The sequence below is a fragment of the Diadema antillarum genome, unplaced genomic scaffold (genome assembly GCF_040938485.1).
Source record: "Diadema antillarum isolate AM-2024a unplaced genomic scaffold, OU_Dant_1.0 seq00000759_RagTag, whole genome shotgun sequence".
Taxonomy (NCBI): Eukaryota; Metazoa; Echinodermata; class Echinoidea; order Diadematoida; family Diadematidae; genus Diadema; species Diadema antillarum.
Genome location: NW_027271650.1, coordinates 338,857 through 361,543, shown reverse-complemented (window position 1 = coordinate 361,543; position 22,687 = coordinate 338,857). Strand labels below are relative to the sequence as shown.

General features: G+C 39.0%; 1 protein-coding gene across 1 annotated transcript; it reads left to right on the top strand.

Moving 5' to 3' along the window:
- Nucleotides 1-933: 933 nt before the first annotated feature.
- LOC139738598 (transducin beta-like protein 3) lies at nucleotides 934-22,459 on the top strand. The gene is made up of 25 exons (XM_071649214.1): nucleotides 934-956; nucleotides 3,411-3,558; nucleotides 4,024-4,071; nucleotides 4,878-4,955; nucleotides 6,292-6,440; nucleotides 7,016-7,108; nucleotides 7,634-7,787; nucleotides 8,905-9,007; nucleotides 9,731-9,954; nucleotides 10,947-11,088; nucleotides 11,406-11,464; nucleotides 11,945-12,051; nucleotides 12,853-12,991; nucleotides 13,629-13,790; nucleotides 14,497-14,565; nucleotides 15,097-15,167; nucleotides 15,918-16,074; nucleotides 16,642-16,700; nucleotides 17,606-17,709; nucleotides 18,296-18,367; nucleotides 18,929-19,087; nucleotides 20,549-20,636; nucleotides 20,978-21,551; nucleotides 21,744-21,830; nucleotides 22,316-22,459. The coding sequence occupies exons 1-25, from the start codon at nucleotides 934-936 to the stop codon at nucleotides 22,457-22,459; spliced, it is 3,213 nt and encodes a 1,070-aa protein (XP_071505315.1).
- Nucleotides 22,460-22,687: the final 228 nt, after the last annotated feature.

Here is a 22,687-nt window from a genome sequence, read left to right as displayed (position 1 = left end):
TTACATCATAAGACTTAAGGAGAAGTAATTTCAATCTCTTTTTAAACGAATGCAATGAAGGAGCATTTATTATGTCTGAACTGTAAGGGAGCTCCAGAATCTCGGACCTGTATAAATAAATGTCTGCTGAGCTAACACAGTTCTAAGCAGGGGCAAATGAAATTCATTTGACTGTCTTGTTGGGTAACTATGGTATGTCAGGTTACGAGGAAACATGGAATCAAATATACTTTATTGCTACACATCCGGTGTATTTCCATGAAATACTCACGATCAAAATACAGGCCTTACTAGGCTATACTGCACACGAAATTCAAGTGAAGTATGTAAGCGCATCTCTTCTGCATCTGGAGGATACTGTGTGAGGAAGCATTAGTACATTTCCACTGATCTCATATGCATCAGATGCACCTAGTTACACTACAAACAAGTTCAACCCTGAAAACTGATATTTTCTTGCCACAAAATATAACTTTTGAGTTTCCCGACGGCTTGAATATCAGCGCTCTCTTCGGAATATTATGTCGGGATCAATTTCGGAAGTTATTAACCAAAACATGACATACAGGCCAACATAGTATAAGTGCTACTACGAGTAAATTAACATTTATTGGCTCACTTGTAAAACACAAATAATTTTAATTTTCCTTACCAGCTTATATCTATGAATTAAAGAAACTATTTCATTAAAAAAAACTATTTGCTGGCTTGGTATTTCACTTGTCTTCTCTTTGGAATTTATTGAACGGTTTCGATGAGTTAAATTTTGTGCAGAATTGCCGTTGTTTACAGTTGTTCGTCCTTCGCAGGTGAGCAACACTAGTAGCTAGACTTTTTTACCAGTCGGTTCCCAGAAAAAAAAAAAAAAAAATGTGCGCAACCTTCACTTCGTTCACATGATCGAGTCCATGTGCACCAGACGGAACGCCAAGCATGGCCGCTTCCCTGAAATCGAAGTAAGATACTCATGATTCTACTCTGTGATACTTGATTTAATCAACAAAATAATGAAAATGTGATTGAAAGTGTAATATTAGGTTAGTGTTTGTGGTCCAAGGAAATTATCAATAGGTGCTGTGTTGGATTTAGAGTCTTGCGTCGAGCACGATGCAGCATATCAGTCCCAGTCGCTAGAATTCATGTTAGTGATAGGTTTGACTACACTCAAATCAGTGGAATAGGTCTGACCACACTCGTGTATTATTATATCTCGTCCGTATTCAGCATACATGTTCAGAGGTGTTAATTAACCGAAAGAAGTTGTAATTGTATCACTAAGGTATCATTAATTAGTACAGTAGGCCTACTTCAACTAACCCTAACGACAATAACGTCAACAAATCAAATAATTTTTGCATACCTCACACTCGGTCAAAGAGCCACAGTTGTTTTATGTTGTTAGTCAGGAGCTAGAGTACCCTAGACAGTAGCAATCAACTGATTGCTATTCCACCTGAACCACCTTACATTTGCCCGGTAACATGATCATCTGGACGAAGACCTACTCAATATCGACAACAATTCTGCAGGACCTCTGGCTTTCAAAACTCCTTCTTCCCAAGTGTCATACTCTTCTGGAACCAGCTCCCCACCAGTGTGACATCTGCTTCTTCCCTCGAACAGTTTAGGAGGCAGCTGGTTGGGGTGACACTGCGTCAAATCTAGTTGGAAGAGGAGCTAATTTTACTTGCACAAAGAGCATTTTTTTACTTTTTATATATTACATCAATTGCAACAACATCAAAAAAGCATCAAACAATGCAGCGTGGCACACTAGTTTCAGCACTGCACAAAGTACGAAAATACTCTTTCCAGAGGTCAGTACTTCACCCGGAAGAAGAAGAAGAAGAAGAAGAAGACTCTAGAATTTTCAAACCCTGTGACTTGTGTATCCTGTACAGGCTGTAGCCTGTACATCGTGTTCTATTTTATGTCTTGATGGGGGTGGCACATATCCAGATAGTCCGACCAGACGCCGTGTGACACAATTTGTCATTGAGTACATGTACTTGATACTTTTTCTTCTTGGCTATTCTTCCTCTGCTCTGGTATTCGGAGATCAGCGGTTATCCGCGTCAAGCTGTGAGGTAATGTCCAGGCATACAAGGTGAATTTTAAGGATGTATCGGAGGCAGTGGGTCGTAATGTTGGTAGAAAGAGAGGTAGGTATTGATAGAAAAGGGAATAAAATGCTAGTGGCAAGGATGGAGATGTCGTTTGCAGTGATTGCCTGGCCTGGGTAACCTTGTGTGGAGGGTTGAGTACAAGGATATGCTGAATGAGTGCAGCTCTGAGTCTAAAGGGTTGAACAAGAGGCAACAAAGTAGGTGGTGTTCTCTTCCGCAATGCCACAGAGTCTACAGATTGGGGTGGAAGACTTGCCTATGGTCATTACTGCGTTGGGTAGGTGCCAGTTGCAAGCTGGGAGCAGAGTCTTGAGGCATTACGGAGATGTGGAGGCAGGGAAGCTGGAAACAGTCTAGTAGGGGTTGGAAGGCTGCTACATTGCTTCCTTAGAGCAAGGGAGTGCCTATTTTCTATGGCATCACAAATTTCAGCATCGTGGTGGTTATGGATAGCCCGATGACACAGCCTTTTCCGGTTGGGGTAGTCAAAGCTACGCCAGAGAGGAGCAGGGGTAAATTGTACTTGGCAAAGAGCTGCTTCCAGTAGGGGATGGAGGGAGTGTTGTTTGCCAGAGTGTGAAGGAGGATCCTGTGTTCGAATCTGTCTGAGGGCAGTGTGAATAGCTGTCCTAGGGAGAGAATAGTAAAGAGATCAGCTTGAAGGGAGAGGGGAAGGATGCCTGTCAAAAGGAAGACAGCTTCATTCACAGCACTCTCTGGGAGGCCAAGGAGTTTCTTGAAGAGGAGAGCCTGTGCCAAGTCAAGCTTTTCCCGAGAATGTTTGTTGAGCTTCACTATGGCAACTCCTTACAACATCATGGGGATACAGTACGCGGACCACAGCTTTGCAATGGTGGAAGGCCAAAAGTTGTTCTGCTGAGCTGATCCTCCTGTGAGGGAAAATAAGGTGTTACAATGTACCGGTATATCCCTTTGTGATGATGTTGGGAGCCGGGTCTTGAGGTTGCATTGATTTGGTGATGCCTACATGAGGATGGTGGTTAACTCCCTGAATATGATAATTCAATTTGTTCAGCGTTAAGATACCAGGTGTGTGTAGTGTTGTATTGTGACTGTAGACTGGGATGGCACTCTTCACTGGGTTGATCCTGTATTTCCAGATGGTAGCATAGGTGTGGGTGATGTTGATGTGGTCTGTATAATAAATGTGTTCATCCTTTTTATTGTCAAGTAGGGAATAAGTAAATTTTTCTGGAATGTATTATGTACACTGTAAGTAATTTATCTGGCTCTTTTCTCCTTTTGTTGTTTGATTATCACAAGTTTTCGGGTGTCAAATCGCATTGAGGCCTTCTACACTGGTGGAAAGGTTCATGTCTCATCGGATGGGAAGCACATCTTCTGTACCCATGGTGACGCTGTAAATATTCTCAACTCGGAGACAGGAAAAACAGCGCACAGCATCAAAGATGTGAGTGAGAAATTTAAAGCATTGAGTGTATAATTTTATCTCCCTATTTGCTGTTAAAGTTTGAAAATATTTGATTATGACCTGCTGGCCACAGTAACTCTTGACATGATGAGGATTATAATGTAATGACAAAGTTGACATGAAAACTTATGACACATGTACGAGCTGTAATATTATTTATGGCAAAAGTCATAATGATAATAATAAAGAATAGTGTTATAAGTAGTAAGAATGATAATGATTGCAATAATGATGATGTAGATTGATAACAATGGTGATAATAATTAAACAGTGATGATAACGATTATTCTAGTAATGTCTATCAGCCATGATGAGGGTGAGTAATTAATTTTGGAGTAATTCAACATTAGTAAACTCTTTCTTCCACTCTGTTTGTTTACACTGGAAAAGGAAGATTCTGATCTACTGCCATGTAAGTAACTCTAAAAATGCTTTGTCATTTAGGATGGTGCTGATGAAGTCACATGCTTTGCTGTCAGTGAGGATGATGAGGTAAGGAAAAAAAAAATGTTGACTTTTTGTTTGTTGTACCTGCATGCAATTGTTACTCAGGAGGAGAGTAAAATTTGATGGAAGCTTTGTGTCAACACTGTCTTGTGGATTCTAGTAATCTAAATTTGCAACAATTTCTGTCTATTTTTCCATGTGGCTTGCATGACCCCCACATTTCCTTCATTTTGTTAAATGGATACATTTTCTCATAACTCCAATGTGGCTGTGCTATTGTTAATGAATTTGAATTTTTTGAAAGTACACTTGTCAACAAGAGTGCCTGGTCACAAAGCTATAGCAATGTTTGTTTGTTTCTTCTTTTTTCCTCGAAAATGTGTTGGACACATACACATAAGCATTTTGCTTGCCTCTTGTTTGACTATAGAAATACAAAATATGCATTCTGTCAAAAGTTTTACCAAATGATAACCAAAATAATTGCTAGTAAATGTCTATAAAATACATGTGATTATTTGATTTGTGCAAATGATTTTATTTAGAAGAAAAGAAAGAAGGAAAAAGGCTGCATCAGTTAAATACTTTCAGTCATGCTTATAATTTTGAGGGAAGTTTGCTCAAAACTTTTCACTCAAACAGCAGATGGACGCTGGAATAATGCAGAGCAAAAAAAAGAAAAATAATAATAACAAATAAATAAATAAATAAATAAAATAAGCCAAGACTTGAACTACATCAGGATAGAGGTTACATTTTTTTTTTTCAATTCTATTACACAGGCTAATCTGTCATTAGGCTATGATGGAGTTGTTGAGGCACATTGTATTGTTCTAAATTCTCTTTTTCAGATCCTTGTGATAGCTTACAGAAACTCCTTACTCAAGCAGTGGGACTGGAGGAATGGAGTGTGTACAAGAACATGGCAGGTAGGTGTCAGGCAGTGATCCACACTAGATATGCCCAAAGAAAAGAGCAAGTGCATTTCTCACTTTTCATAGTTTTTCTTGCTCGAAAGGACATTCAACGTGCCTGAAACTAGGAGTAAGAAAGGCATTTAAGATGTTTTTTAAATTGTTTTTCATTTTTCTCTCCCACTGAGGACTTTTTATTGCATTTGAAGTTTGTTGTCTTGAGAATGGGGTTGCAAGAGCTGTGAGTTTTTTCCTCAGCATGAATTTAGATATTTTGCAACAAAGTCAGACAGAACAGATGGATAGGCATCATGATGATTTCACGAACATCTCAGATTTTTTTTTTTTTTGTTTTTAATAGTACTGTGTTTGAAAAAAAAATATTTTTCTTTCTTTTTCCAGAGAAGCTACATTGGATTCTGCTATTCACGAATCTTGATTCATAAAAATTATTCAAATTATGAAAATCCCCTGAACCAAACCACCATGCAGTATCTGGTGTATACAACAGTAATAATTAAGTTAGTTATATACAATGATAGAGTCCTGTAGGTTAGTTACATCGAGGTTGAATATATACAGTCAAACCTGTCTATAGCGGCCACCCAAGGGATACGGAAAAAGTGGCCGTTATAGACAGGTGGCCGCTATAGACAGGTAATCCAACTTTGTGTACATTGCCTACATGTACATGTATCATCGTTGTATACATCTATAAACACTTACATGTACATGTATGTGTGTACGTATGCACACGTGTGTATCATGCATAAAACAATGCCGGTGTTTACGAAATTGTTGCACAGTACCGTAGCATGTGCACAGTCATGAAGAAAACTTAACACTAGTGCATTATTGGGACTGAAAAAGTGATGAATGCAACGGTGGCGATCACTGAACGTTGCCCAGGAATGACTGGCAAGGCTAAAAAGCAGAAAAACACGCTGAATTATCGGCTCGGCTACGGCTCCATCAGGTTTTTGGCCGCTATAAACAGGTTAAAATCTACCACGGGAAACAACATTTGTGGCCGCTGGCCGCGTTAGACAGGTGGCCGCTATACACAGGGTCTTTAACAGGGCTTTTCCCTCGGGGGGATTTTTAAGTGGCCGCTATAGACAGGTGGCCGCTATAGAGAGGTGGCCGCTAAGGCAGGTTTGACTGTACTTCAGCTCAGGTAAGCGGAAGAAGGGCATATGTTTTCATGAAACTTACGCTGCTTTTTTTTCCATCCTTTTTCTTGTGCATTATAAACTGCTGTGCTACACAATGTAGAATGGCTATTTACAGGACATGTAAGGACATGTGCATGTGGTCACTCTTTTACTTTTTAGTATTTTATTTCATTCAGTCTCTTCACAAAGGTCCTGTGGTCAGCATGGCCTTTGACCCGACGTCCACTCTCCTGGCGACAGGCAGCAGTGACAGCACCATCAAGCTGTGGGACGTGATTCGCCAGTACTGCACCCACAATCTCAAAGGCTCGCGGGGTGTTGTGAGGTAATCCTTTATCAGGAGTGCTTCTGTGCCACAGATACAGTCAAACCTGTCTGCAACAACCGCTCAAGAGAAACACAAAATATGATCATTGTAGACCGGCGCAATGTAGCAGCCATCGTGATAGACATACGACATATCTTTGTTTAGATGCAACGGCCAACAACGCTTTAGGAAGCTAGTCACTCTGCCAAAGTACACTGCCAGGCGGTTGTTGTGAGCAGTTGTAAATCGTCCAATGGAAACCAAACCTGTGGTCTGTGATCACGTTAGGCAGGTGGTCACCATATACAGGTTCTTAGATCTGCACCGTTTCGTTGCTGGGGATTCCATGTCACACTGTAGGGAGGTGGTCATTATTGACAAGTACCTTGTAGTTGCTGTAGAGCATTTTTAATTGTAATTCTTTGAAGCAAGGTCATATTGTCATTGAAGCTTTTTTTGGCCAGGAGACTAGGGGTAAATGCTGATGAAGGCTTTGTTTGATTTCATTGCTATGTTAAATTTATGCTTAATGATTTACATCTGCCTGCGCAAAGTGACAATTTTCTCTGCCTGTCTGTCTTTCTCTTTTCTAGTTTAGTTCAGTTCCATCCAGACCCAGAGAGACTGCACCTCTTCTCTGTATCAGATGACAACCACATTAGAGTCTGGGATTTGCAGACTAGCAGGTGGGTAAATGAAGGCCCCTATGTTCCTGGCCTTTTGCCTTTCATTTGTGCAGTGTACCATGCATTACAGAGGTGAGAGTAATTCAAGGAAAGCAGAAGTCGAATGAGAAAGAGGCAGTTGTGAGCTTGAAAAGGTTTTGTTGTGTTTATGCTACGAAAAAGGCTGTCAGCTTGCAATTGTTTCTGGTTTTAACAGTAACTGATAGGGATTCAAACCTGGTTTTACAGTATCCGATTGGGATTCAAACTCATAACCCCCTAATTGCAAGACAGGTGTCATATCTAGTAGCCTACCAAGCCTCAGTCTGATAGCCTGTGATGGTTCTTACCACCCTTACAGCAGTCGGTATTGCACATTTATTCAAATTAATGATTCTGGCATCATTTTTTTCTTTTTAATTGCAGCTGATATCCATTTTACCCTTCTTCGATGTAGATAAAACACATAAAAATCATTAATGTGAACTGGAAGGTTTTTGCTGATAAAACTGAATTACAAATAATGTTTTTAATATCTCACACCAGCTGCTTGTCGGTGCTAGAGAGCCATTATGGGGCAGTGACCGGTCTGGCTTTCACCAAGGATGGACAGACACTGCTGTCCAGTGGGCGTGACAGTGTGGTGGTCATCTGGGACCTGGTCAAGAGGGAGGCCAAGAAAACCATCCCAGTCTTTGAGGTATGACGGAGAGTGAAAGACTTAAATCTGTGTGCATATGGTTTTGTAATATGAAATAGATTTGAATTACTCTGATTCTGTCTTTCTCAAGTGACATATTTTCGTGATTCTACGTTATCTGATGTTGGGAAAGAAAATAGCAGTAAATCTTCACATTGGGTACCAGCTAATGAGGCCACATTCTCTCATAGATTGAAAATGCACAGTACCATCCAAAGATGACTCTTAAGCATAAGATATCCATTCATTAGGACTTTTTTCCAATGTTCACAATGGCAATGTCACACACTGACTCTGCAGCTGCTTTACAACATCTTTGTGACTAGTGTGAAATGACTGTCAGTATGAACACTAGCATCTGTCTTATTTCAGTATGGTATAGTTGCATCCTGCATCAGTCTCGACAAGTATTACTGTACACGCCATATATCTAGTGAGTCTAAATTTTCGCGAATCGGGACTTCCAAATGATTTCGCGAGTGGTTAAATTTGTGATCGTGGAGTCCTGTTATAAATGGAGAAATGTATATGAGTAGGTCATATTCATATTATGATCAGAGGCAAAAATTTTGTGTATCTTTAATTTTGAGAATAGCACCTGACTCGTGAAATTTGCAAAAATAAAAACCTCGCAAAAGATTTGCCGTATACCGTAATCCACCCTAATTCACTGTCAATATATGTTAAAAAATAAGGCATTCTGCATTAGTCTTGCATTAGGTCCATGGACCGATGTGAATACGCTGCTGGAGGTTATGTTCCTTTATATGAGATAGAAGTGAATGATATGCATTTCTTTGACTTGATGTTATTAACATGCTTTACTAGCTGTTATTTTTGCGTACAGATATTTCGTGAATGAGGAAGTCACAGACATTTTCACGGGATGTTTCCCAGTTTGACACAAAGGCTATTGTAAGTGCATTAATTCCGTAGTGTATGGCGACATTTTTGCGTATTGTGAAATTTGCTGTCCAACAGTGATCCACAAAATCATGAGAGTTAAACCCCGTGCGAATAATAACAGCTTATGCAGTAGTGGCTCCCATTAATATTTTTGTTGTAGAGAGGTTTGCAGTGATCTAATATGAGTATATTTTTTTTTTGATAATACCAGCCCCTTGAAGCTGTGATTGTCCTCCCAGAAGGTGAAGACTTCCCCATACTCACTGCTAAGACAGATGAGAAAGGGCCTACCTTCATTACTGCAGGTGCTAAAGGTAAATGGTTTGTATATGTGCTTGTTACTTTGTTTGACTGTTTGTTTGTGTGTGTGTGTGTGTGTGTGTGTGTGTGTGTGTGTGTGTTTGTGTGTCAATTTGATGTGTTGACACCAAGTTGTTGAAGGAAAAACAAGTTGATTTAATTTTGTAGGAGTGTACATGTATTTTGTTTTCGTACATTTATGAAATGGGGGGGGGGGGGGCATTTCACAAAGAATTTAAGACAATCTTAATAGGTAAGATCAAGATAAGTCTATGGTATGCCATTGGTTTTCCTGTTAAGTTTTATTCAATGTTTTTAGAATCCATTGTTATCAATATTGACAGAAAAATTCTTTTGTCGCTTATTTTATTTTGTGTACATATTACTGGTGTAAAGTTCTACAAAAATTTCATTTTCATCAGGAAGTAAGAATACGATCACATACAGCATCCCATAACTTCAGGTTGATCTCAACTTTTAAGATCAAATTGAATTCTTCGTTATGTTTTGGATGAAATTTGAAAGCTGGAAATAAAAGAAAAGCATATTCTATTTAAGTAGACTGATTGCCATTGTTCATTGTTCATATTTCTTCAGTTAGTACAGGTGATACTTTTGATGTGTATCTACATGAAATGATGCATTTATTATTATGAATTGCATGATAGCATGCATTATTGATAAAAGTAGGAAAAGGAATAGAGCAAGTTACCTTCACCATTTTCTTTCTCTTATAGGTATTCTGAAGGTTTGGACATCCTCTGGTCGCTGCCTATTTGAGCAGAAAGGGAGCCCTCTTGAGCTGACCAGGAGACAGGCACATCAAGCTCCGGAGGATCAAGACGACCTGGCAGTCGTCACAGGGGCGATGCTATGTGCAGAGACAAATTCCATCGTCGTGGTAACCTATGACCACAACATCCTTTTCTTTGGCATGGAAGAGCTCAAACTGAGGAAACAAGTGAGTAGCGGGTAATTTTTTTTTCCAATGCCTCCATGATAGGTGCTCTGACCTGGGGACCCATCTTATGAAACTAACAAATGAAATCAATTTCAATTATCATATAACTTGCAGTAAATTGCAAGTTGCCCATCTCAATATAAAGATAAAACTTAAAAGTGTGATCAATCTATGTGAATGGTGTTAGTTGTATAACACAGACTCAAAAAGTTCACATAACTTTGAAATCTTCATTTTACAAATCTACATTTTTGATAGATAACCTTGAAATCACTGGCATGGAAAAGAGTCATATTTTCTCTATCTAATGATACCCTATTAAACTGTGTTGGTATTATGGATTATATATGGTGTCATATGCCAGCATTGCATAAGTGTTGATTTATGGATTATGTACAGTTTCACATACCACCATTGCTCACTGTTGGTATATGGAGTGTGTATGGTGTCGTATACCAACATTACCTCCACGTTGGTTTATGGATTATGTTCAGTACCATCAAGGGGCTGAAGCTACTTGGTACCATATATCAACACTGTCTCAGTGTTGATATATGGATTATTTATGGTGTTGTATATGCCACCATTGCCTCCATAATGTTTTATGGATTGTGTTCGGTTTCATACATTAACACTGCTTCAGTGTTGATATATGGATTATATAATTATGATGTCATATGCCAACATTGCCTATGTGTTGATATATGCATTATTTATGGTGTCATATACACTGTGCCAACATTGCCAAGGTATATGGATTATATACAGGGTCATATATGAGTGTCGCCTCCTGTGTTGATATTTTAGATGGGCTATGTATGGTGTCATGTGCCAACATTTCCTCAGTGTTGGCATATGGATTATGTTTGGCGTAATATCCCAACATTGTCTCTATACGTACGGTGTCATATACCAACATTGCCTCAGTGTTGGTGTATAAATCATTTGTGTATTTGGACAAGTAATGATGATTTCTTGTTTGTCTTCGGTAGTTTGTTGGTTACAACGAGGAGATCCTTGACCTGAGGCTGATGGGGAAGGACGAATCCCATCTGGCAGTGGCCAGTAACAGTGAGCAGATTCGGGTGTTTGACCTTACATCTGGGGGCTGCCAGATTCTCACTGGACACACAGGTAAAATTTGACCACCTTGGGATATAATGTTTGTCAAAACCATGCTTGTATTTTACCATTCACACAAGCAAAGCAGTCTTAACTGTTTTGTAATTCGCTTTGGGTTCATCTACAAGTTATTGCTACCTTGATGAGAACATGGTTTTTCCCAGTATTTTCACTCAGATTGAAAACAAAAAACAAACACTCTTTGGAAAGGGATTTCTAAATCCCTTTATGTTAGTAATCCAGTAGTTCACTCATGTTTCACTAACCGTAGATCAGAAATGAATGCCCTTACTGTGAAGTTCTTCACATTCTATTCCAACCACCTGCAGATATTATCCTGGCGCTGGATGTTTTCAAGAAGGGCCTGAAGCTTATCAGTAGTTCTAAGGTAAGAAGAGCATCATGACCAATATTTAACTTCTAGTAGCTATCATGTATGTGATGCTACTTTCAGCATCCTGGTTCAAATTTACTGGAACAATTATTTGTTGATTTACATATTGACAGGAAAGAAAATTAAGTCAACGACCTATTAACTGGGTCAGGATTAGCACCTAGTGTAATCTGGCTGAAGTTATCACAGACATAAGCTGTATGAAAATCTACAGATTTTTCTTTTGAATGACAAATATTGACTTTATTTTGTGGGGGAAGAGAGTTTTGCATAATTGTTTTGCATGATAGTTTTTCAGGTTGGTTAAAATTTATGGTAGTGTTTAAATGCATGGAATTGTTGTGGATGGCTACATTTTCAGTGTGCTGACTCAGGAGAATGCCATCATCAAGCAAAGTCTGTAATCTAGTTTTGATGATAGTTTTAAATATAAGCTCTATGATTGAATAGTCATGGTTCTCTATTTCCCACTAGGATAATACTGTGCGGGTGTGGCAGATGGATGTGGCGACCCATGTGGTATACTGCCTGGCTGTTGGTGTTGGCCACACCCACTCTGTGGGAGCTGTGGCAACTGCAAGGTAAGACTGTCGTCATTCCCTTTACACAGATGTTAAGCTTGTAGCGTAGCAGTGGAATATTTTGTGCCTTTCACTGCTGAGATGTGAAGTCTTTAGTTCAGCGTGGTATGGATGGTATTAGTCTTGAGTCATATTGTTCTTGTGTTGTTGTTGTTTTTTTCTTTACTGTTTCTGACACCTGATGTCAAGGTACTTGTCACTATTATATTTTCAGTTCAACTTTGTGCTGGCAATTCTCAGCTGTGCAGTTGTCACAAAATGGTGTGGTTTTAGCAAGTGACGAATTAAATAAACTGAAAACATTAATGAAACATATATAAATTATGAATAGGACCATGAAAGATATGACCAGATTTGATGTCAAAGTTACATCTGCATATGAACTCAATTTTTCTGACCTGTAGAAGTGATGATATTCTTACATTTGTTTTTGTTTGTGTTTTTTACTTTGTTGCCCTTTCAGCCTGTTAAGCTATAACATGCTTTTTGTTTTGATAAAAATCTGAAATGCCACACTCTTATTATTGCATATTTTAATGATGTAAACTTTTGGAATGTATGGATTTTTTCCCGAACTCAAAGTTGCCTAGCAAACCTTTACTATTTTTGCTATGCTACCTTTCAGCTGTGAGAATGCTCATTCAAGTCACATCCCAACTGGAAGATAATGTGTTTAGTAAGCTGTGAGTAAGACTAAAGAGGACATTCCTTTAGTGCAAGTAGGCTGTAAGTATGTGGTTGTACCATTTCAGTTTGTGTGTTTGTTTGTTTGTTTAACCATTGTATTCTATGCTTGCACAGACTGTCATCCAAGTTCTGTGTATCTGGAAGTGAAGACTGCACACTGAAGGTATGGAAAATACCGCAGCGCACATCAGCAGACGAGATCAGCAAACCAGTCCACATGAAGGTTTCCTTCACTGAAAAGGCACACGACAAGGTATGATTTTGCATAATATAAAAATATTTTTCAAGAATATTTTTTTTTGTCTTAAAAATACAGTGTTTGCTATGCAGAAATTAGTTAATCTTTTCAGATCCAGTAACCATGAAGAATGTGCTAATCTCACATATACATACTGCAAAAATTTCTATCCTAGTTTGTTAAAAATTAAAACAAAACAGCCTGCAGTTGTAGAAACAATATTGTTTGGTGGGGAGTGAGAACGTTAACATCACCTTTTTACTGGAGGTTATGCATTTGTTTAAAGGCCTTGTGGCACAAAAGGATCTAAAGAACTGCTGCTTCTTTACCTTTGCTTGTTTCTGGCTAATATTGAATGCATGTGCCAGGTATGTGTTGATTTCTTGTCATTTTTTTTTTCCAATGATTGCTCAAATCAGCAATCATGTCACACTTGTAGATGTAACAGTTTCAGAGGTCTAAATAAGTTGCTGATAAAAGTGCAATTCAAACTTTAAAATGATTTCAGTGCATATTGTACCATAGTACAAAAAATAGCAGTGAAAATTACAATACAGCATAGAATATGCTTACCAGCAATAATCATTTTACATAGATTTAACACAATGTTTTGATGTTTTTCTGACAAACACATCCTTTCTTTCCTGTGTAGGACATCAACTCAGTGTGTCTGTCCCCCAATGACAAACTGCTGGCCACGGGATCCCAGGACAAAGTGGCCAAACTGTGGCACATGGAGAAAGAAGTACTTCTCGGGTCATTCAGGGGTCACCGCAGGGGCATCTGGTGTGTCCAGTTTTCTCCCACCGACCAGGTTTGTTGCACCGAATACTTTTTCCATGTTTGTTAAGTCAAAGTAAAGGATTGCTTCCATGAGAGGTTTTCCAGTCTTTTAGTCTGCAGTGACAACTTCTGTTATGATGACACTACCAGATGAATGTATGTTGCTTTGATGGTTCTTATGGGTCGATGATGAAATTGTTTATGCATGGCTCAATAAGGGAGTTCACGGTTGTAATTTGCGCATGTGCAAGACAAAGGTCAAATGAGAATGTCTGTGTATTTGCAACTGACTTTAAAACAAAAAGAATCCCCGGGCAACTGAGAGAATCTGAATTTTGTCTGTATGTGTTTCAGACTACATTAGAACCTAGGGTGTAAGTCATTCATCAACACTGTTTAAGAAAATCTCTCCAGGCACTTTATCGACATTGATTTAGTACAAAGGTGCTATGCTTCAACAAGGAATTATTGATCACAACACATGTCCATATTATTTGAAGGTCTCTGGTGTAGGGGTCAAATGAGACATGCGCTAATCATGAACTCCTGTGTAACCCTGAAAATTGGGCAAGGCATGATTGTGACTTGTCAAGCAAGTGATAAGTGAAGTAGACTTAAAGCAGATACAGTTTGCTGTAAACTAAATTTTGATTACCATCTCACTCTTTTTTGTGTAAGGAGTGATGTTAGATGCAAAAAATATCATTGGTTCGATATGCATCATTTCTTCCACCCAGGCCCTAGCAACGAGCTCTGCTGATGGAACCATCAAAATATGGGCTCTCTCGGACTTTAGCTGTGTAAAGGTGAGGAAAGAATTGATGCTGTGTAGTTCCAGCTAGCAGTCGCAAACATCCTTCTTGTGTGTCAAATGATACAGTCATTTATGTACCTTTTGAGGCTTGCTCAGAATGATGTGCTTTGAATTGCCCTGTGACAGGCAGTGTGGTCCAGTGGACTGAGGGACGAAGGTTCAAGCCTCGTCATGACACAGATATTTACGTACAAAGTCCATTGCTACCCAGCGGGATGTCTCACAAAGAATTTAAGTTGATTCTTGAAAGTTCAGATGAGCTTCCAATTATGGTATACTGTGCTTGTCTTCAATGATATTCTAACTGTCTAATAAAACTGAAGATTTTGGGATTTTTGTATGTTTAGACAATCATAATGTTTGATAAGAATTAATACAAATGTCACCAGTGATACTATTCCTACAAAAAAGAATGAGTAGTCACATGTCCTGTGTGGGCAGAAATGTCAGGTGAACAAAGAGAAGATGATATGCTTTGTGCTTAATGACACTTTTTATTTTGTTTTTGTTTTTTTACCTGCAGACCTTTGAAGGACATGATGCCTCGGTCCTGAAAGTGATTTTCTTGACACGAGGGATGCAGCTCTTCTCAAGGTAGGTGTTTTGAAAATACTGTTTAACTATACCATAATGATTATGTCTACAACAGGAAATGTGAGTCTTCATTGCCAAGTATTACTAGAGAAGACAGTGTCGTTTTGTTTAATAGAAAACCAATATAGTATGAGCATTATACAATTTGTTGTATTACAAGTAGGCCTGAGCTCTGATGCAACATTTCTTGATTGAGAGTTATCTATTTCATGAGATATAAAGAATGGTTTCTTGTCTGCTAGAAATCATCCATCAGACATCTTTAAGTTCACCAGCCTGTAACCACCTTGAAAAAGGGAATATGGAAAGAAAAAAATGAATTAAGAAATGAAAGAATGATAAAATTGCTATTGGAAATGGCTGTCAATGCTTTAAAAAGTGGAAATATGTACATGACTGGATTTATCGTTCTCTCCATAGTGGTAGAAATTTTCCAGTGGACAGGAGGTGTCAGATAGTAGTAGTAGAATAAACCTTTTTTGAAGTGGTTTTGTTGTCATGGTAATACACTGTATTTGTTCATAGATTGTGTGAAAGTGACAGCATAAGTTGTCACAACCTTTGTTTAGCTCAAGTGTTTCTTTGTTCATTTTCAACATCAGTACTAGACTCAGATGGCAAAGTTCAACAACTTGTCGAGATTAAGCCATCACGATGATAAATGGTGTCTGTGAAGTGTGTGAAAGGACTCCATAATTTTGTTGCTGTTTTGACTAAATCCGACTCTTGACTGTCTCTAATTAATGCCAGTGGGTCAGATGGTCTGTTGAAGCTCTGGACCATCAAGTCCAACGAGTGTGTGAAGACGCTGGACGAACACGAGGACAAAGTTTGGTCAGTGATTACTGACCGGGCCGAGAAGAGACTTGTGACAGCTGGAGCAGACTCTAGCATTTTGATCTGGGAGGTGGGTTGTCCGACACATTTAGCCCTTTCAATATCATGTTTTCACTGTTGAAAGATATGGCCATTCAACATGTCAGACTACATACCCATACTGTATATAATTCTTTACAATGCTATGCTATCCATTAACTGCTGGCCAAATTGATACATGAATTATTCAATATGTGCATCATACAGTATCGTTTTTGTTCTTAATTTCATGCAAAGAGGCTAGATCTAGCTCTAATCATAAGGGTGTTATTCTGCATTGAGTGATCTAGTAGACACTCACACAATCCTATCACTCAAGCTGCTGGATGTGGCATGAAAATTGCGTAAATGTAATTGCTTCAATTGGACTGATGCTCCATACAAATGATTACCACTTGTGCTCTAAATTTCGTTTCATGCTGACCTGAAGATAGGACTTTATTCTCTGTAATGATACTGAGATGTGTATTAAACATCAAAAGCTTTGGGACTGCATTACACTTGTTTATTTGACAGAAAATTTTGTGTGGAGCTTTTTGGCACATCAGAGTGGGTAATTTCCTAATAAATGTTTATTTGTTTCTGTCATATTATACAGGATGTGACCCAGATTGAGCTGGAGGAGCAGGCAGAGAAGGAGGAAGATCAGATTCTTAGGTGAGTACCCCCCCCCCCCCCCCAAACATCCTCAAGGCATACCTACCTTACTTTCGGCTGCAATGTTTCGGTGGTATGCCATTTACCATATAACACATGTACTTTGCGGTTTAAATGATTTTTGTCCCTGAACGGATGTGGTCTCTAGATGTTTTGGTCAGTGAGTTCCTATCAGCGTTGAGTGGTGCAGTGGTCATAATTTGCAGAAAGGAGCTCCTTTTTTAGATCAGTACTTATGCCAGGAAGAATGTGAATCATACTGAAACGGAAATCACATGGGCCCCAAACCTCTCATGGTGGAAAACCGGAAGTTGTATTGTGTGCATTATCGTGAGCCAAATTGCAGTCAACTCACTGTTGAACAGATTCTTCAAATGTCAGGGCATAGAAATTTCTGCTCCTTCCTCATCATCACCATCATCATCGTCGTCATCATCATCATCATTATTATTATTATCATCATCATCATTGTTATTATCATCATCATCATCATCATTGTCAAGAATGTATTGAAAATGTGATTGCTTTTATTCTTTACTGATTCTACATCAATATGTGACCCGCTACAACAAAAGGATCCTAAAGTCGCTGACGGGTGAGCCGAGAAAATCGAGTTTGAAGTCAGATCACCAAAATCTGTCAAAACGTTCGGATTTCTGTTTTTAACATAATTTTGTAGTCTAATGTATCTTCTATCATCTGCCGAAATTTCAAAGCTAAATGATCAGAGGAAAGGCCTGAAAATAGCATTTTTCTGGGCCTTACTTGGCTCGCCCGTCAGCGACTTTAGGATCCTTTTGTTGTAGCGGGTCACATATATTCACCTGTCCTCTCTTTGTAACGACATATCTTTCTACTGTCCAACTCACTGTTTATCTTTTATCTGTCCATCCGTCTGGTGACAGGGAGCAGGAGCTGTCCAACCTACTTCAGTCCAAGAAGTTCACCAAGGCCCTTGGTCTAGCCATCACTCTTGACCAGCCCTACAAGGCCCTGGGCATAATCAAGAGTAAGTCAGGAAAAGAGATCTTTATTCTATTTCTTCATTTTGATGCTACCCTTCAGCAAATCCTCCCAGTTTTCATCTTTTGATGAAAAATGATATCAAATATATGTGTATCAAATGTTGAATGGACTTACTTATTTTTACTTTGGTGTTGGAATGAAAGCAGCTGTATTCAAACAGGAATTGAGTCACTATTTACTTTCTCTGTCAATGTAAAGTTTGCCAGCGTATGTGTCATTAGTATGTCTCTGCCTTCAAAGATGCCGTTTTGTTACATTTTCAAGGCTCTTGAATATATTCACTCCCCCATCAAACAATAGAGTACCAAAGTATGATATTATAGCCATTCATCGCTGTAGAAACTGGTTCTAAAAAACCTCACCTGGCCCAAGCATTCGTGCGTGCACCTGGTTTCAACCCAAGCTATACCAAAAGACTGTAGCATCATCACTTTGTTACTGTATTGTTCCCACCCATAAGGATGTCTATTGGCAACTTGCATTCAGAACAATTAGATTTTTGTCGAAATTTGTGCTTTTTTGCATTAAAGTATTTCTCTTGTTCATTTCCTGCGACTGGTAAAAATCAGCAATCCTGGAAGGTGCCAGAGGCCTTGATCAACTGGAGAGGACGATGGGAAAACTCAGGGCTGACCAGATAGGTAGGATTCAGATATGATAATTATAATAATAATAGTGGCTACTTGTATAGCGCACAGGTCCACTTTTCAGTGCTCATAGCGCTTCAAAAATGAAAAGATATATATACATGCATATACATGTTCAAACATGTCAACAAAGAATAAAATGGCAAACAAAAAACAAATTTATACCAAATAAAGAATACAACATATACCAATTAAAAATACAATATTGTTCCGAACATTAGTGACATGCAGCAATTACAGTCCTCAGTGTGAGAGGAACAGATAAGTTTTAAGTTTGGATTCAGATTCAGATTTATCTGAATTGGTCTGTGATAGAACGAACATTTTGTTTCCTTTGACATTTTTACAGTAACAGTCCAAATATAAATCACATGACAGTTACTCATTTACATGATTGTCAGAATTGATCAGATAACTGCAATACTATGAAGACGGTGCTTTTGTGTGCGGTGGCATATGGGAAGCTATGCTTCATTTTATTCTATTGTTGGCTTTCTAAATTAATTCTTTATTCAATGATGTCTTGATTCCCTTCATTCTTGTGTCCTCCTGTAGCGGCCATCTTGAAGTTTGCTCAGGTCTGGAACACAAACTCCAAGCACTGCCACGTGGCCCAGTCTGTCGTTGCCATCGTCCTCCGCTCCCACGACCCAGACGACCTCGCGAAGTTTCCTGGCATGCGGACAGTACTGGAAGGCCTCATTCCATACACAGGTATGATTTGAAGTGTTATTACTTGTCACAATGCTTCTTCTTCTTCCTCACAATGCTTCTTCTTCTTCTTCTTCTTCTTCTTCTTCTTCTTCTTCTTCTTCTTCTTCTTCTTCTTTTCTTCTTTTTTTTTTTTTGGGGGGGGGGGGGTACCCTGAGCTCAATGTTGACCGCAGTAAGTGAGGAAAGTCTCAGAGTGATTTGAATCTTGTCTACAGTTGTTTTATTATGTAGTAGGTCAAATTTGAAAGTCTGATTTCAATATTTGTAATGAAAATAGAACTGACTGTGTCTGTTTTATCATCCTGATGTAGTATACAACTGATGCACAGGACATAGTGGATCGGTGAGAATTGGATGCACAAGTTTAACTTTGGAACTGTTTAAACCCAAGAGCGCAGCGAGTGGGTTTTAGACTGTTCCAAAGTTAAACGATAGCATCCAATTCTCACAGATCCACGAAATAGGCCTGTGCATCATTAGTGTTATAAAATGGGCCTGTAAATTCATGAAATACAACCATTTCCCCCATCATGCGTCTGGTACACCTACAACACTATACAAGACTTGAGCCATGCATTCGAATTTTACCAGACACATGGCTCAGTTTGCATCATCAGTAAAAAACGATGCATTACAATTGACCAATCAGATTGCAGAGATTCAATAGCCCATTTTATGATAGACTATTGCAACTAAACAAAGGTGTCTGTTTTAGTTTAATCTTACAACAAAGTAGGAAAATAATGGCAATGTATGATCCTACTTCCCTTTAACATACTACTCCTTGTGTTCCACAGTTTTTTAGTCGATGTTTGGGTTGCTCCCCCATGCTTTTATAGTGGTCTTCATTTCTTGTACAGATAGAGGGAACTATACTTGGTTTTGTTTTAGTTTTGAAAACCTTTAAAGGGATATTACAGTTTTGGTGGAGATGAGAATTGGGCTTTTAACTTTTTGCGAGATACCAAGAAAGCACTTATCCTATAGTACAGAGCATACCATTTTAAGAGGAATTCAAAGTTTGTTTGACGAAAATCGGGTTTGGAATGACTGAAACATCCAAAAACAAAGTAAAACAAAGCGATCGTAATAAAGTGTGGGTCCCACACTTTATAGAATCGCTCTTTTTTTGTATATCTCAGCCATTTTAAAACCAATTTTCATGAAGTAAATGTTGAATTCCTCATAGAATTACATGCTCTTTCATATTTCAAAAGAGGTTTCTCATTATCTCACCAAAAAAGATAGACATTTGAAATTAGGTCTCAACCAAAACTATACGATCCCTTTAAATCTCACAGAGAAGAATGAATACAGTACTTGGCTTTTGATCAAATTGTCAGTTTTATGATTAAAAATGTGTAATTCATTCAAAAGAAGTAAGTCTTCAACCCTTTTTTTAAAGTAATGGTTCTCAGACACTGTGTAGACTGTATGTGTTAATTCAACTCTTTGTTTCAGAGCGACATTACCAGCGCCTGTCGAGACTGACCCAGCAGGCCATGTTTGTCCAGTACACTTGGCAAGTCATGAGGAGGGCAACTGAATCGTGAGTTTCATCATTTTCCCCCCTTATTTAGCGATTGTATTGATAATTTTGTTGTACATGTACAAATATTGGTCTGTCCTTTCCTGTAAGGATGATATTTGTGCATGCCAAACCATATTTTGTGTAGTCATGAATGGTTAAATATATTAGAATGAATGATAATCAGTTTAGATTATGAATAAAAAATGCAAATCTTGTTTTGTTACAGAGTAATTAGTAAAAAAAAAAAAAAAATTGTATACAGTATCTACTCTGTAAACGCCAGTGTTTGATTTATGGTTTCCTCCTTCACAAACAACAATGAAGTTAAATATAATCATTTTTTCTTCCAATTTTGGCAGGTCTAGTGGACATTTGGAAGAGACTCCTATAGACAGGAGGAAGCCCGAGGATAGACCACTTACAACTCTGCCTCCAGATGCCGACACAGGGATTGGAGATTTCTTCCTGGACAAGTCTGGTGCTGCTGATAGGATAAGAGATTCAAAGGACGATGAGGAGAAAAGTGACGAGGATGATGATGAAGAGATGGAGGAAGGGAAGGATGAGGAGGAAAATGATGATGAGGAAAATGATGAGGAGGAGGAAGAGGAGGAGGAAGAGGAGGAGGAGGAGGAGAAGAAGATTAGGAAAAGGACTAGCAAGCATATAACACCTGCCAAAAGTATTAAACCAGTCAGAATGAGATCTAGGAAAGTGGCGGATAAAGAGATGGATGAAGATGGAGAGGAAGAGGAAGAGGAAGAGGAAGGAGATGATGCTGAGAATAGGACCAGCAAGCATGAAACATCAGCTGAGAGTGCTGAACAGGTGTCGACAGAGACCAAGGAAGCAGAGGACGAAGACTTGGATGCGTCTGAGGAGGGTGGAAGTGAGGATGAACTGCCTGTAAAAGCAGGCCAGAATCCCATTCCAGTGAGTTCATTGGACAGTGATGAAGATGATGAAGATGAAGATGGTGATGGTGATGATGATGGTGATAATGGTGATGGCGGTGATGATGGAGAAGATGGTGCACACAGTACAAGGGAGGATACAACATCTCCGAAATCGAGGAAGCCGACTAGCAGAGTGAGCTCAAGGACCAGGTCCAAACATTCTCTGAAGAGCCCAAGGGAGAACCCCAATGGTGATGCAAGGCAGAGTGATCCCACAAGCAAAGTCAAGAAGGCGACAAGAGCAGGAAAGGAGAAGGTATGATGTCAGTCTTTCTCTTCTCACATGACTTACCAAAAAAAAAAGCCACCAGAAATCTTGTGAGGCCTAGATGGCATTTAGTGTCTGAATAGTCAAGTTTTATGTTTCCCAAAGCAAACTACCTCCTTGTTTACAATAAGAAATAAAAAGAGTTTATCTATATCTGTGAATATAGTTTGAATATTTGAAGGTTTCACTTTTTTATGTACAACATCATTATCTTTTTGATTTGAAATGTTGCTCTGTGGTAAAAAAGAAGCTTCCACCATGTTTTTATGATTTCAAACTTTACTGAGTGTGATTTGTGTTGTCAGCACCCAACAACAATTTACAGACCAGAATACATCCAGCGTTCCATTTCATTGGTAGTGCAATATATTACAGTGTAGTTTGCGATTACGCACTGCCATAACTCTGTATTCTGTTTTAAATCACGTTTTGCCTCACCGATCAAATCGGCTCTCTTGTCGATCACTCTGCAGACTCCAGCACACAGTGGGCGGGGCTCAAAGAGGAAGGCATCTGCCAAGGCTACACCAGCATCAGAGAAAGTTGCCAGGAAGTCGACGCCCAGTCCCTATGGCAACAAGCTGAGATCGAGAAAGAAGGTCTCATCAACGTCTTGAAATCACAACTTTCGCATCAGCTCTGGGAAGATCATGCTATAATGTGATAAAGAGATAGACCAGCACATAACAATGATCTTTTTGTTTGGTCTCATGCCTGTTTTGGAAAGAGAAACATTTGTCGGGTGCAATAAGTGAGGTTACCATAGCAACAATTGGCACACTCACAGCCAATCAGTTCTTGGCGAGATGGTTTCGTGGTGGTCGTGCTTACTGTGGCTACAATCT

Bases quoted from the DNA above. Each gene is read 5' to 3' on its own strand.
- LOC139738598 (XM_071649214.1), top strand. From the start codon at position 934: ATGGCCGCTTCCCTGAAATCGAA. The intron at 3,559-4,023 runs GTGAGTGAGAAA...TTTGTCATTTAG, and splicing joins CAGCGCACAGCATCAAAGAT to GATGGTGCTGATGAAGTCAC. The intron at 4,956-6,291 runs GTAGGTGTCAGG...TATTTCATTCAG, and splicing joins TGTGTACAAGAACATGGCAG to TCTCTTCACAAAGGTCCTGT.